The 11,795-nt window shown below is 47.9% G+C and overlaps 1 protein-coding gene across 3 annotated transcripts; it reads left to right on the top strand.

Annotated features, from left to right (window-relative positions):
- Positions 1–1,798: 1,798 nt before the first annotated feature.
- Positions 1,799–8,226, top strand: slc39a3 (solute carrier family 39 member 3). 3 transcript variants are annotated; one of them, XM_085292911.1, is made up of 4 exons: positions 1,799–1,957; positions 3,756–4,009; positions 4,942–5,072; positions 6,486–8,225. In XM_085292911.1, the coding sequence occupies exons 2-4, from the start codon at positions 3,808–3,810 to the stop codon at positions 7,149–7,151; spliced, it is 999 nt and encodes a 332-aa protein (XP_085149037.1). In that variant the 5' UTR covers positions 1,799–1,957; positions 3,756–3,807; the 3' UTR covers positions 7,152–8,225. The 3 variants fall into 3 exon arrangements, with proteins under 3 accessions (XP_085149037.1, XP_085149040.1, XP_085149039.1); XM_085292914.1 differs by lacking the exon at positions 1,799–1,957 and adding an exon at positions 3,469–3,621 and having other exon boundaries at positions 6,486–8,226; XM_085292913.1 differs by lacking the exon at positions 1,799–1,957 and adding an exon at positions 3,469–3,654 and having other exon boundaries at positions 6,486–8,226.
- The last annotated feature ends 3,569 nt before the right edge of the window (positions 8,227–11,795 follow it).

Here is an 11,795-nt window from a genome sequence, read left to right as displayed (position 1 = left end):
TGACCTCGCCTCTGGGGGCAAAGGTCAGTTTCTGGAATCGTCCGAGTGAAGTGAGAAGATATTTCTGTTTCTGTCCTCCAGCCACTTTTTACACATGCACACTTTACAAGGTGAACTAAAAGCTAAATGTTTGTCGATTGAGTCTCGATGTTCCTGCAGGGAGCCAAAGACGGCTCGGACTGGACGGAAACGACAAACCTTCAGATTCCCAGAATCACACTGTTCTTTCCCACATTATAAAAACCTTTCAGACGCTGTGTTGGATTTCTACAGCGTTATCGGAGAGCTTTAAAGGTGGTGAACTTTGAGTGTGGGCTTCTTTGTGCTTCTTGGATTGTGGTGTGTGTTTTTGTGTTTCCCTGGTGTCCACTGTGGAGTTTACTCGGTGTTGTGAAGGTTCCTGTTTGGGTTCTGACCGAGTAGAAAAGTCCAGAAAAGCATCATGTTGTAATCAGCCACACCTGCCACTCATTAGAGATCACAGAGGAGTCGCCCCCTGATGGACAGAAGAGGCAATGCAGGTTTAAGGAGCTCTGTCCATCTTTGTTTACAGTCTGTGGTTTAGTACTTTGGCTTTTTCGTGTGTTTCAGTCTCTTTCTGTGTTTCTGCATCTAAATGAAGTTGATAGTTGGACGTCTGGATTTTTTCATAGTATCTGTCTATCCTTGTGTATAATTTAATTTTTTCACTGTGATTGGTCCTAAATTTGAGGTCATCTGCTTTGTTTTTTATGGTTTTTCATGTAAATGAAGTAGATTTTTAGTCATTTTGAAGTTTTGTGGTGTGGTTTCTGGTATCTGTGTCTCAGTAATGATTTTGGATCATGAGGCGTTGCTTCCAAAGGCCAGGACGACTTTTGTTTGTGCTTACTGTGACCTTTGAGCCCGAAGTTTTCACAGCTGCTCTAACCACAAACAGCTTAACAGACGTTTTACTGCTGCCAGAGTGCTGACTGCAGCATTGTGTGATTTATGTACCAGTGAAGCTTCCACAGTGTCACGCACACAGTCACTAACAGGCAGTGGCGTTTGACCTCTGACCTCCTGTGATTAATGAGTGATGGAAAGTGACACTAACATGGACTCTTGGGATTCCTGTTAAGCTACAAAGTCAGCAGCTGGAAGGATCCGCCTCCCGCTCCAGCTGAGTGAAGTCAGAAAACGACAGGGGATTTCGGCCTTCAAAATAAAAGCCTCACGTTTAGTTTTTGAGAAAAGAATCAGTAAATGCCTTTGTGTAGGCTGAGAATTAAAAATAAAGATGAACATGAGCTTCTGACAGTTTTCACTGCAGCAAAATAAAAACACAGCAACTTTTTTTAAACAACAATTTATTAATTGAATAAATTAAAGCGCATCAGGAAAATAAAGCTGAAGACGAACGTTCACTTCAGAGGAGAGGCAGGCTCTGCTCCCCCACCAATCAGCAGTCAAACGTTTGGATCAATAGGATCAGGTGTGACAGAGCACCTGTGCTGCGAACCCACGCACAGATCCATAAATATTACAGATCAATGATTAAAAACGTAAGATGTGGCTCGTAAAAGGCTGAGATGAACTCAATTACCCTTTTCTGATTGACTTACCTGATTGACTGTTATTGATGACTGATCATCGAGGGTAAACATGAAGAAAATCTGTGATTTTTCAACATAAATGAAAACTTTAGCGTTATGACGTCACATACATGAGGGACAGGAAGCGTTTGATGGTCCGGGGTCTCCTCCTGCTGGACCCAGGACCGAACCGGAAACCAAACACTGACGGGCTTTTATTTTGTAAAGAGGAAATGCGGTGTTTTATTGCGGAGCGCTTCACAGCAGCTCCCTCACGAGGCGGGATCAGCTGGTGGGAACTGAGTCACCACTTCCCGGAGAGCAGCACCGAGAGAAGCTCACGCTGCCGATCAGCTCTGATACCGAGAGCCTCACCTGAGCGCGAGCCCGCGGCTGAACAGGTAAGGGTGTTTGGACACCTGAGCGGAGTCTGTGCGCGGGACCGTGATCTGCTCCGGAGTAAAAATATTCCGTTACCTCGGGATCATCAGCGGGAAACACACGATGGTTACCACGGTTACGCCTCCATGACTCACAGACTGCGCGTGCGCACTAACTAAAACCCCTTTAACGTCTGATTAGTTGCGCGAGGAAGAGTCGGTGCACATCTTTATGACGTAGCAGATGTTACAGCTGTGGTAAATCTGCGCAGCTGCTTAATATTCGGTTATTCGACTCACCAGCAGTCGGATACAAACTGATCTGACCTCTGACCCCGTGCCCCAGTCTGTAAACATGTTTGTTTCTGCCTGACTCGCTGCTGCCCCTGCGGCACAGCAGAGGAACTGCAGGGGGACCGCCCACTCCGATTTCAGACACGTCCTGAAATAACGTGGAAATCCCCCCCCAATCAGATCAGACCCGCCCCTCCGTCTGAGCCACTCACACCTGCTTTCAGTTAATCCGCCTTCTTCACCGCACTTCCTGTCAGCGCGCCGCTGCCTCTGTTTGCTGCTCTTATCGATTCCTGGGGTCACATGACTCATGGCGCTCTGCACATCACAAACATCTCTGTTTGCTGCATGAGCTAAACATCACACAGGAAGTTCACCCCAACGCGAAGCTTCTTGAAGCTTCATTTGCTCTAGCAGGACACCTACTGGACGTAAAAATAATAGCTGGCATGAATTTGAAGAGTGTGGCATTTTGCACACAGCCTGTAAATGTCAACAACAAAAGGAGTGTGTAAAACATGTATATTGTAGTGATGGCAGTATACTGTGTATATTTATGCTGGCAGTATGTAAAGACAATAAAACAAAGCACAAATATAAATATCACACACGTAACTTATAACAGTTGTATAATATTGTTATATCATTTAGTAACATTACTGCATGCTATATTATCATGGCATTTGATGGCTCACCTGGTCTTGCTCCACAATCGGTGTTCCTCTTATTCTCATGCAAAGCTCTGTAGTGCCTAAGCATGGATGAGGTGTTGTTGTTATATCCCAGCTCCCTGGCACATAGCAAACACTTCACCTTGTACAAAAGTAACGACAGCTTAACATAAGTTTTATTGCACCATCAGTATTATGAAAATACATCTTCTGTAGAAATTTACATACCTTGTTGGGAGGAATAAGATCAAAATGTTCCCACACAGGGGAGGACATCCTCCTCTTCTTAGCTGGCTCCATTCTCTCCTGACTTTCTCTCCTCACTCTCCTAAACCTCCAAACGGTCTCCAAACTCTCTCTAACCGCAACTCTCCATCAAACACCCACATTTTGAATGAAGTCTGAGGGTTTATATCTGTCATAGCTCGCGGCAAAGTTCGAACCACTTCATGAACCAGTCACGTGGTACAGCCGGGCAGCGAGGCTTCGGACGTCATCATTTTCAGCTCCTCCCATAAATGAAGCAAGCCTCGATACGCGCTTCGCGGAAACGCCCCCTCCATTACTCGACACAAGCTTCGAAGCCTCGATACAGAACGTCACATCACTAGGTTAAACTTTAAGAGCACCGTCCTCATGCTGACTGATTGTGTGTGTGTGTCTGGCTCAGAGCAGCCTGTGAACATCGCATACGTCAGGTTTCATCGTCAGCTGCTAGGAGTACGTAATGCGTTAGTCTTTGCAGACTCACAGGTGTGATCCAGGCGCAGCGCCGCAGTTCGCCCGTACCTGCAGGAAACCATCATTCAAATGAAACATGTGTCTCACTGTGTTGTTCTTCCTCTGTCTGACAGACTCTCGTCCTCAGAGCGAGTCCACGGTTGCGGTCCGGTCCAGAGAGCTGACATGGCTGTCGCAGGCGGAGCATCCTCCTCTGTCCTCGTGTCTTCAGCAAAGGAAACGGCGGCGCTGAAGGTGAACCCGGCTGACGTCCCTGCCCTGGAGATCAAACTAGGAGCGCTGGCGGTCCTGCTGTCAGTCACGCTGCTGTTCGGATTTGCCCCGCTCTGCATCGTCCGAGGGGCGGGGCGCTTCAGCGTGCAGCCAGGTAAACTGAGCAGATAAACGTTTCCAACATCGGTTTCTGTGTGAGGAGGTCAGAACGTCAGAAAGAAAATATTTGGACTGGGTGGCTGAAATCAGCCGTGCTCATGCTGGCTTTGCATGGACAATTCTTCTTTTGAGCATGGTGTTCTGCAGGTCAGAAACACGCTCCTCCCACTTTCAGCCAACGGTTTTCCAATTGGCCATGCCTCCTAAAGGCAGGTGGGTGGGGCTTCACATGCTCTGGTAGTAAAATACATGAGAGGAAGTGGGGAGACGCAGGATAACGGGTTTAGGTTTAGATCCCGCTGAGCCCGAAGCCACGCTCGGAGCTCCAGGATTAGTCTGCAGTGTTTTCATCTCACAGCTCGACTTCCTGTTTTCTCCTAACCAGCTGATTAGATGTGACGTCGTGTGATCTCTGTGCAGTCACTCGATCAGCTGCAGCAGGAGAACATGAATCCATGAGCGCTGCTCTGCAGGGCTGTTACACGACGCCTTTCAGGAGTCTGACTTTCTGTTTGCTTTCAGTTTCAACCTCTGGCTCTGCAGCAGTGCGATTGATCCGTGCGATTGATCCGTGCGATTGATCCGTGTGATTGACCTGTGCGATTGATCCGTGCGATTGACCTGTGTGATTGACCTGTGTGATTGATCCGTGTGATTGATCCGTGTGATTGATCCGTGCGATTGACCTGTGTGATTGACCTGTGTGATTGATCCGTGTGATTGATCCGTGCGATTGATCCGTGCGATTGACCTGTGTGATTGATCCGTGTGATTGACCTGTGTGATTGATCCGTGTGATTGATCCGTGCGATTGACCTGTGTGATTGATCCGTGTGATTGATCCGTGCGATTGACCCGTGCGATTGATCCGTGTGATTGATCCGTGCGATTGATCCGTGTGATTGACCTGTGCTGTCCGTGTTGCAGATTTAAGGCGCCTGCTGCTGAGCTTGATCAGCTGTTTTGCTGGAGGCGTGTTCTTCGCCACCTGCCTGCTGGACCTGCTGCCCGACTACCTGCAGAGCATCAACGAGGCCTTCAGCAGCGCCGGGATTAAGGTAGGAGAGCGCACACGCTCACCTGAGCACACGTTAAAGAGGCCTGAAGAGAAACCGCAGGTAAAGCCTCACCGTCACGCTCAGAGATGCTTTAACGTCTGAGCTGGCTGAGCCCACCGATCCTGCTCTCAGACAGTGATGTAACTCTGGATTTAATAAAAAACAGCTTAAAGTCAAAGTTTCAAAATCCTGTTTAGCGCCATCTTATGTCCGCACGACTGTGACGTCATGTGGTTGGTTGTTAGCTAACTCGTGACAGGATCGATAACTCTGAGTAAAAGCTTCAATGCTGCAACAATGAGCTGATGTTAGAGCGAGGCCTGTCTGTGGCAGGAAGTGACTGTTTGACTCGCTGCACTCGAACAGACAATGTTGGTGTTTGTAAAGCACAACCTCCGACACTCCAGCTGTTCAGGCCGGCTGCACCGAGCCTGCAGTCAGCGGCCACGCAGATGTTGGCGAGTGTTTTTGTTTCCCCACCACAAACAGTTTACTGCACGCGTGTCGCACCACAAACATCCATTAGCACGTCTGCAGGAAACCCCTCTGGGAAAAAAAGGAAATCTGCAATAAGCACAAAAATAAGTACTTTTAAATAAATAATAAATATTTAATATTATTTCTCACAATTGTTGAATGAAGTTTATTTATAGATTTGGTCATGTCGGGCCTCCGTAGAGCTCGTTGCTGGAAATTCAGTTTGTCAGCGTTGAAATGCTTTTATTTTGAAGCAGCAGCTGGTTTATTTCCTGTCCTCAGAGTTCGCCACAGCGCTCACAGGAAACTGAGCGAGAGGGAAGTGAAAACGTTCAAACTCAGAGAGGAAGAGACACAGACGCTGAGCCGTCCGTCACTCCTCTGCTGTCTTAATTATTAAACATTAACATTTGTTTTCTGAATGTTTGGAGCTAATAAAGTCCGACAGATGCTTTTAATTTTGAGGACAAACGTAACAAATTTGAGTTTTTTTGACATTTTATTGCCGATGTTGGTTTTTTGTTTTTAGAATATTCACATTTTTGGGACATATTTGTAGTTTTATTTTTATGTATTTATTTAAACTTGGAGGATTTAAAAAAACCTCTACAAATTTGGACATTTTAATGAATTCTTATGGTTTAATGTCATAAATAAATCTGGCATATAAAAATCATATTTGGAGATTTAAATGTAATCCGGTTGAAGCTGCATCTCTGATCATGTATGTCATGTGTTATTGATCGTGTCCATGGCGATGAGAACGTTCTGGAGTTTCTACTCTTAACGTTTTATTAAATATTGACGTTTTTTCGATGATTTATTCGGACATTCAGATCTGTGAACATTTAGGTCTTAGTTTTGGACCCTGGAGATAAATCCAGATGTAGGTATCTCAAGCTGACTCTTCTTCTCCTCCTCCTCTTCCTCCCTCAGCTGCAGTTCCCCCTGCCCGAGTTCATCGTGGCTATGGGCTTCTTCCTGGTCCTGGTCCTGGAGCAAATCATCCTGGCCTTCAAGGACCAGACGTCGCCGTCCCCGGAGGAACGGCGCTCTCTGCTGGTGGACTCCAGCATTCAATCCAACGATCACCGCCGCCGGGGCTCAGCGGACTCGGACGGTCACTTCCACGTGGACTTTGGTTCTCAGTCCGCCCTGCGCGCCTTCATCCTGGTCTTCTCGCTGTCGCTGCACTCGGTGTTCGAGGGGCTGGCGGTGGGGCTGCTGGAGGAGGGGCAGGAGGTGCTGGAGATCTGCCTCGCCCTGATGATCCACAAGAGCATCATCTCCTTCAGCCTAACCGTGAAGCTGTGTCAGGCCCGGCTGCGTCGCTCCGTGGTGGTCGGCTGCCTGCTGCTGTTCGCCGTCATGTCGCCGCTGGGCGTCGGCCTGGGCGTCGGCCTCACCGAGACCAAGACATCGCCGGGGCACCAGCTGGCCCGCTGCACGCTGGAGGGGCTGGCGGCGGGAACCTTCATCTACATCACCTTCATGGAGATCCTACCGCACGAGCTCGCCGCTGGCAGGAACCGCATCACCAAGGTGGCCATGCTGCTGGTGGGCTTTGCCATGGTGACCGCCGTGCTGTTCATCAAACTGTAGAGGCAGACGGCGAGAGGGCGAGCTCCGTGTGCGACTTCAGAGACGTCGCATGGTTCAGAGCTTCATTAGGAACACGTGTTTAATTTTTGTGACGTTAACGAGAGACGAAGACTTAAGCCAAAGAGAGACGGCGCGAGAGCGCCAGGGGGAGGAGCAGAACAACCCCGCAAACCTGATCCGTTAAAGTTTCGTGCCCTCCTTCGAGGTCTCCTCTGACCGCCTGCAGGGTTTGACAGAAACCCACCAATCAAACCCCCTCATGAGCCGCACCTGGTGACAGCGGGGAGCGAAAACTCCCTTTTAACAGGAGGAAACCTCTGGCAGGCTCAGGGAGGCGAGATGAAGCTAAGGAGCCGCAGCAGGCGATCGAACACCCAGGGAGGGAAGAAGTGCATCATGGGAAGCAGGCTGGCCTGCTGCAGCGCTATCTCAGAGTTCAGGGTGCAGCGGGAGAGCAGCCATATTTGATGGCTAATAGAGGCGTAACGGCAGGTCGTCGAGCTGTTCGAACTTCCTGTTTGGCAGCTTTTATTGGAGGTTCCAGGTGGAGACGCTTTGGCTGTTTAGTTACATCGAAGAAACGACCGACGGAGCAAAGACCCTGATCACATGACCGATACTCCGACCTCCTCGTGAACAAAGTCCCAAGGAAGGCCTGAAGTGATCGACCAACCACAAACCTCCAATGTGCTCGCCTCAGAGGAGCGTCCCAGAGGAGCGTCCCAGAGGAGCGTCCCAGAGGAGCGTCCCAGAGCTGTGCCCCAGAGCTGCGTCCCAGAGCTGCGCCCCAGAGCTGCGTCCCAGAGCTGCGTCCCAGAGCTGCGCCCCAGAGCTGCGCGAGATTTCAGCTTTTAGAACGAACGCGTTGCTAAACAAGGAAAACCTTCAGAAATCTGACTGGAATGTTTGGAGGCGTCGGAGCCGGAGGAGAGCATGTTTTCGTGGAGAGCTCTATTTTAACTGACAGCAGGATTCAAACACTTGTTTTTTGTAATAAAAGTATTTTTAAACATGTAAATTTACTGTAATCAAGTTTGTATAAAATCATGCAGAAAATAAACACGCGTGTTTGAATGTTTATTTCATGAGACGGCGTCCTGCAGCCGCACAGCCACGGGTCAGACGGACGCAGCACTGAGCCGAAACGACAGGAAGCAGAAACGCAGAAACATAAAGCGCATCTGTACTGAAGTAAAAGTACTCGATTACATTAAGACTCAAGTATTTTCAGAGACGTGAGGTCAAATCTCTGCTGCGTGACGCTTTCTCAGCTCCTGTAATCTGATTACTCGGCAAAGATAAACTGATTACTGATCTGTGGATCGGCAGCACTGATCCAGGACGAAGTCTGACAGCTCGACAGTCACATGACCGCCTCGGTACGCGTGACAACAGTCTGAGCAGCGATGACGCGTCGTGACGGATTTTTGTCCTCAGCTTTAGCCGCCGACCGTCCATCGTATCCAAAGACGTCGGGCGCTCGAGCCGACGGAAAACGGTTTTATTCTCATTTTATCTGAGAAACAAAAAAGTGTTTTTATGCAAACTGCAGGCGGAAAACCAACATGGCGCCAGTGACTGTGCTAGTCCATCTTTTACATACAGTCTGTGTTCCCGTGGAACAGGAAACAAGCGTTTTCTGTTTGTAAAGCTAAATCAGAGCTGCCCTGGAAACAAGTTTGTACCATGTGGCCTCGGATCGCGGCGAAAAATAAATCACCATGACGACGACCACGTGGCACGGGCCTGCAGACTGAACGGTGACGCCTGGGGGAAATGTCAACTCTGCTGTCGCTGCAGGTTTCTGGGTCGCTGACAGACGCCCCATTTTTCCCTAGTAACCTGTGGTTGCCATGGTTACAGGCCATTTCCTTGGCAGCTGCTCTTCAGCGATGACCTCGCTGATGTCAGGATGTGAGGCGTGTCCTTGTTCAGGTGAAGAAGCAGTCGGAGCGCCGCTGAGCGTTCCTCTTTCACTTCAGTCCGAGCCGCCTGCGGTCGGTCTGCAAGCAGCTTTCAGCTCTCCCACCGCAGCCCCGACACGGTGTGTGTGTGTGAGAGATCACCTCGTTCATGTCACAGTTTCACTGATGAGCCACAACAGTTCAGCAACACAGCGACACCTGTGTGACCTCATCAGTGCACCTGAGAGGACAGCAGCAGAGCGATCGCAGCTGAACAATCACCGCAAACGTGACAGGAGCTGAATTTCAGGGCTGTGTCCCAGTTCAGGGTCTGCAGCCTCAACGGTCCTCAAGGGCCACGTACTCAAAGACCGCTGAGGCCGGAAGTGCGAGGCTTGTGAAATGGGTGGTCTAGCCTCCGTCGCGCTGCCCGGGTTGCCTAGCAAATCAAATCAAATCAGATCACTTTTATTGTCACATCACATGTGCAGGTACATTGGTACAGCACATGTGAGTGAAATTCTTGTGTGCGAGCTTCACAAGCAACAGAGTTGTGCAAAATACAATAATGTAAACAAGCAAAATACAAGAATGGCTACATCTGAAACTAATAAATATATGTACAATATATAATAGTATATGCATTTCTGGATGTGTATACTAAATATTTTTCTACGTGTGTGTGTGTGTGTGTGTGTGTGTGTGTGTGTGTGTGTGTATAGACATTTTACAAATTAAATAGAGTAAACAATAAATAAAATATATAAAAATATACAGAGTTGAATATGTGCAAAACAGTGGCATTTATATACAGTATGGAGTGCATAATGTTTAAGTTCCAGCAGTGAAGCTGAGGTGTCTATGACGTGTTCAGCAGTCTGATGGCCTGATGGAAGAAGCTGTCTCTCAGTCTGCTGGTACGGGACCGGATGCTGCAGAACCTCCTTCCTGATGGAAGCAGTCTGAACAGTTTATGGCTGGGGTGACTGGAGTCCTTGATGATCCTCCCCGCTTTCCTCAGGCAGCGCTTCCTGTAGATGTCTTGGAGGGAGGGAAGCTCACCTCCAATTAACCATAATAGCTGGAAACGCGTGTTTGGCAGAAATGAAGGAACATGTTTTGTTCGTTTGTTTGTTTCTACACGAGCTTTGTGTGATTTAAGTATCTGAGGCTGAGACCACGGGACTGTAAACATGATTGTTGGGCTTCATTTCTGTGCTAAACAGTCATTTTAAGATTAGCTAGTAAATAACAATTAGCTGATGTTGTTCATGAGACTAAAGTCAGTGTAAATATGAGATGGCCAATATTATAGTTATTATACTAATCATTATTAGTTATTACAGCAGTGAGTTTGAACTCTCAAATCAAATCACTTCTATTGTCACATCACATGTGCAGGTACACTGGTGCAGCACATGTGAGTGAACTCTGTCAAACACTGAGCTTCCGTAAAGATTCGAGTTGCAGCTATTTATATGTCCTATCACCTTAAATCTTCACTCAAAGACTCGAGTACCTTTGACAGTGTGTATACAGATGTATTACATATAAGAGACAAATATTGTTCCTTCAGTATGTTGGCATTATTACATTTGTCTCAATGCTTACATATATGTGTAAAAAGCAAATGTACGAGCTGTGATAACCGTGTCTGATAGAATGAAGAGTAGACTGATATATGAAATATTCCTTTAATGGGTGAGAAAATGTCCAAATGTCTTCAAAATGAAGGACGCATTTGAGGGCTGCATTTGGATCAGCCTTTGAATTGGGACAGCCTTTGTTGCGCCGCTGTGACGTAATCGGCCTTAAAATGCGGCCTTTAAGGCTGTAGACCCTGACTCGGGATACAGCTCAGGACGCGCCTGAAGGTGCTGGACGAGCACAGGTGAGAGCAGCAATCACAGAGCGTGTTTACAACAAAACTTTATTGGCAAACAATGAAAAGGCCAAAGTGATCGGCTGACCTCATCGTTACATCAGAAATAAAACAAGAAACCCGCTGCTGACGATAAAAAGAAAATAAAAGTAATGGACCAAATGAAGAGATGTCAGGGTCAAGAACTTTGACCCTAAATCACAGTGAAGACTCAAAAACGAGGAGACGCGACTGAACTACAGGTGGTCTGAAGGTTTCTTCTTCTGCACTCTGTCTTCCACAGACTCGGATTAACTTTATACTCACACAGTGAGGAAGAATAGGATCCCCACCTTGACCTTTGATCTCTAATCTCTGCAGCTGGAGGGAAATGGAGGAGCAGCCTGCAGCGGCTGAACTCTGCCGGCAGGGGGCGCCAACACACCTCAGCCGAGCCATCTTAGCTGGTCTGTGAGCCAGAGGTTACACTCCCCACGAAGAAACGCTGAACTCTGTCCACGTGACCTCCCCCCCCCCACACACACACACTTTTTTAATACAACTTTGAATTGTTTAAGTCGACAGAAATAGGTTCGATTATTTAAATCTAATACATTAATTTTGATTTTGTAAATATCTTTAATTCTTAGCAAGATGAACACAAAAAGACTGAACATGCTTTCTTGTTTGTTCAGGATTGAAAAAATAATTAAAAGAAAAACCAACAACAGAGCTGCTGCCTCGTCAGCTCCTGGCTGTGAACCCGGTCCCGGTCTTCCGGCGGCTGTGAACACGGTTCCCCGGCGGGGTGTTTTCGGCCGGGTTTCGGTTGGTCCCGCTGCGAGACTCGCTGCTGGTTTTGGTGCTCAGAAAAAGCGG

This window comes from Mchenga conophoros, linkage group LG11 (assembly GCF_057382185.1).
Source record: "Mchenga conophoros isolate Kocher_MC1m ecotype Shallow Benthic linkage group LG11, M_conophoros_male_GT1.1, whole genome shotgun sequence".
Taxonomy (NCBI): domain Eukaryota; kingdom Metazoa; phylum Chordata; class Actinopteri; order Cichliformes; family Cichlidae; genus Mchenga; species Mchenga conophoros.
Note: the sequence above shows the minus strand (reverse complement) of the source record. Positions and strands in the feature narration are given on the sequence as shown.

Coding starts and splice junctions, on each gene's coding strand:
- slc39a3 (XM_085292914.1), top strand. CDS start 3,808: ATGGCTGTCGCAGGCGGAGCATCCTCCTCTGTCCTCGTGTCTTCAGCA. Junction 4,010..4,941: donor GCGCTTCAGCGTGCAGCCAG/GTAAACTGAGCA, acceptor TCCGTGTTGCAG/ATTTAAGGCGCCTGCTGCTG. Junction 5,073..6,485: donor TCAGCAGCGCCGGGATTAAG/GTAGGAGAGCGC, acceptor TTCCTCCCTCAG/CTGCAGTTCCCCCTGCCCGA.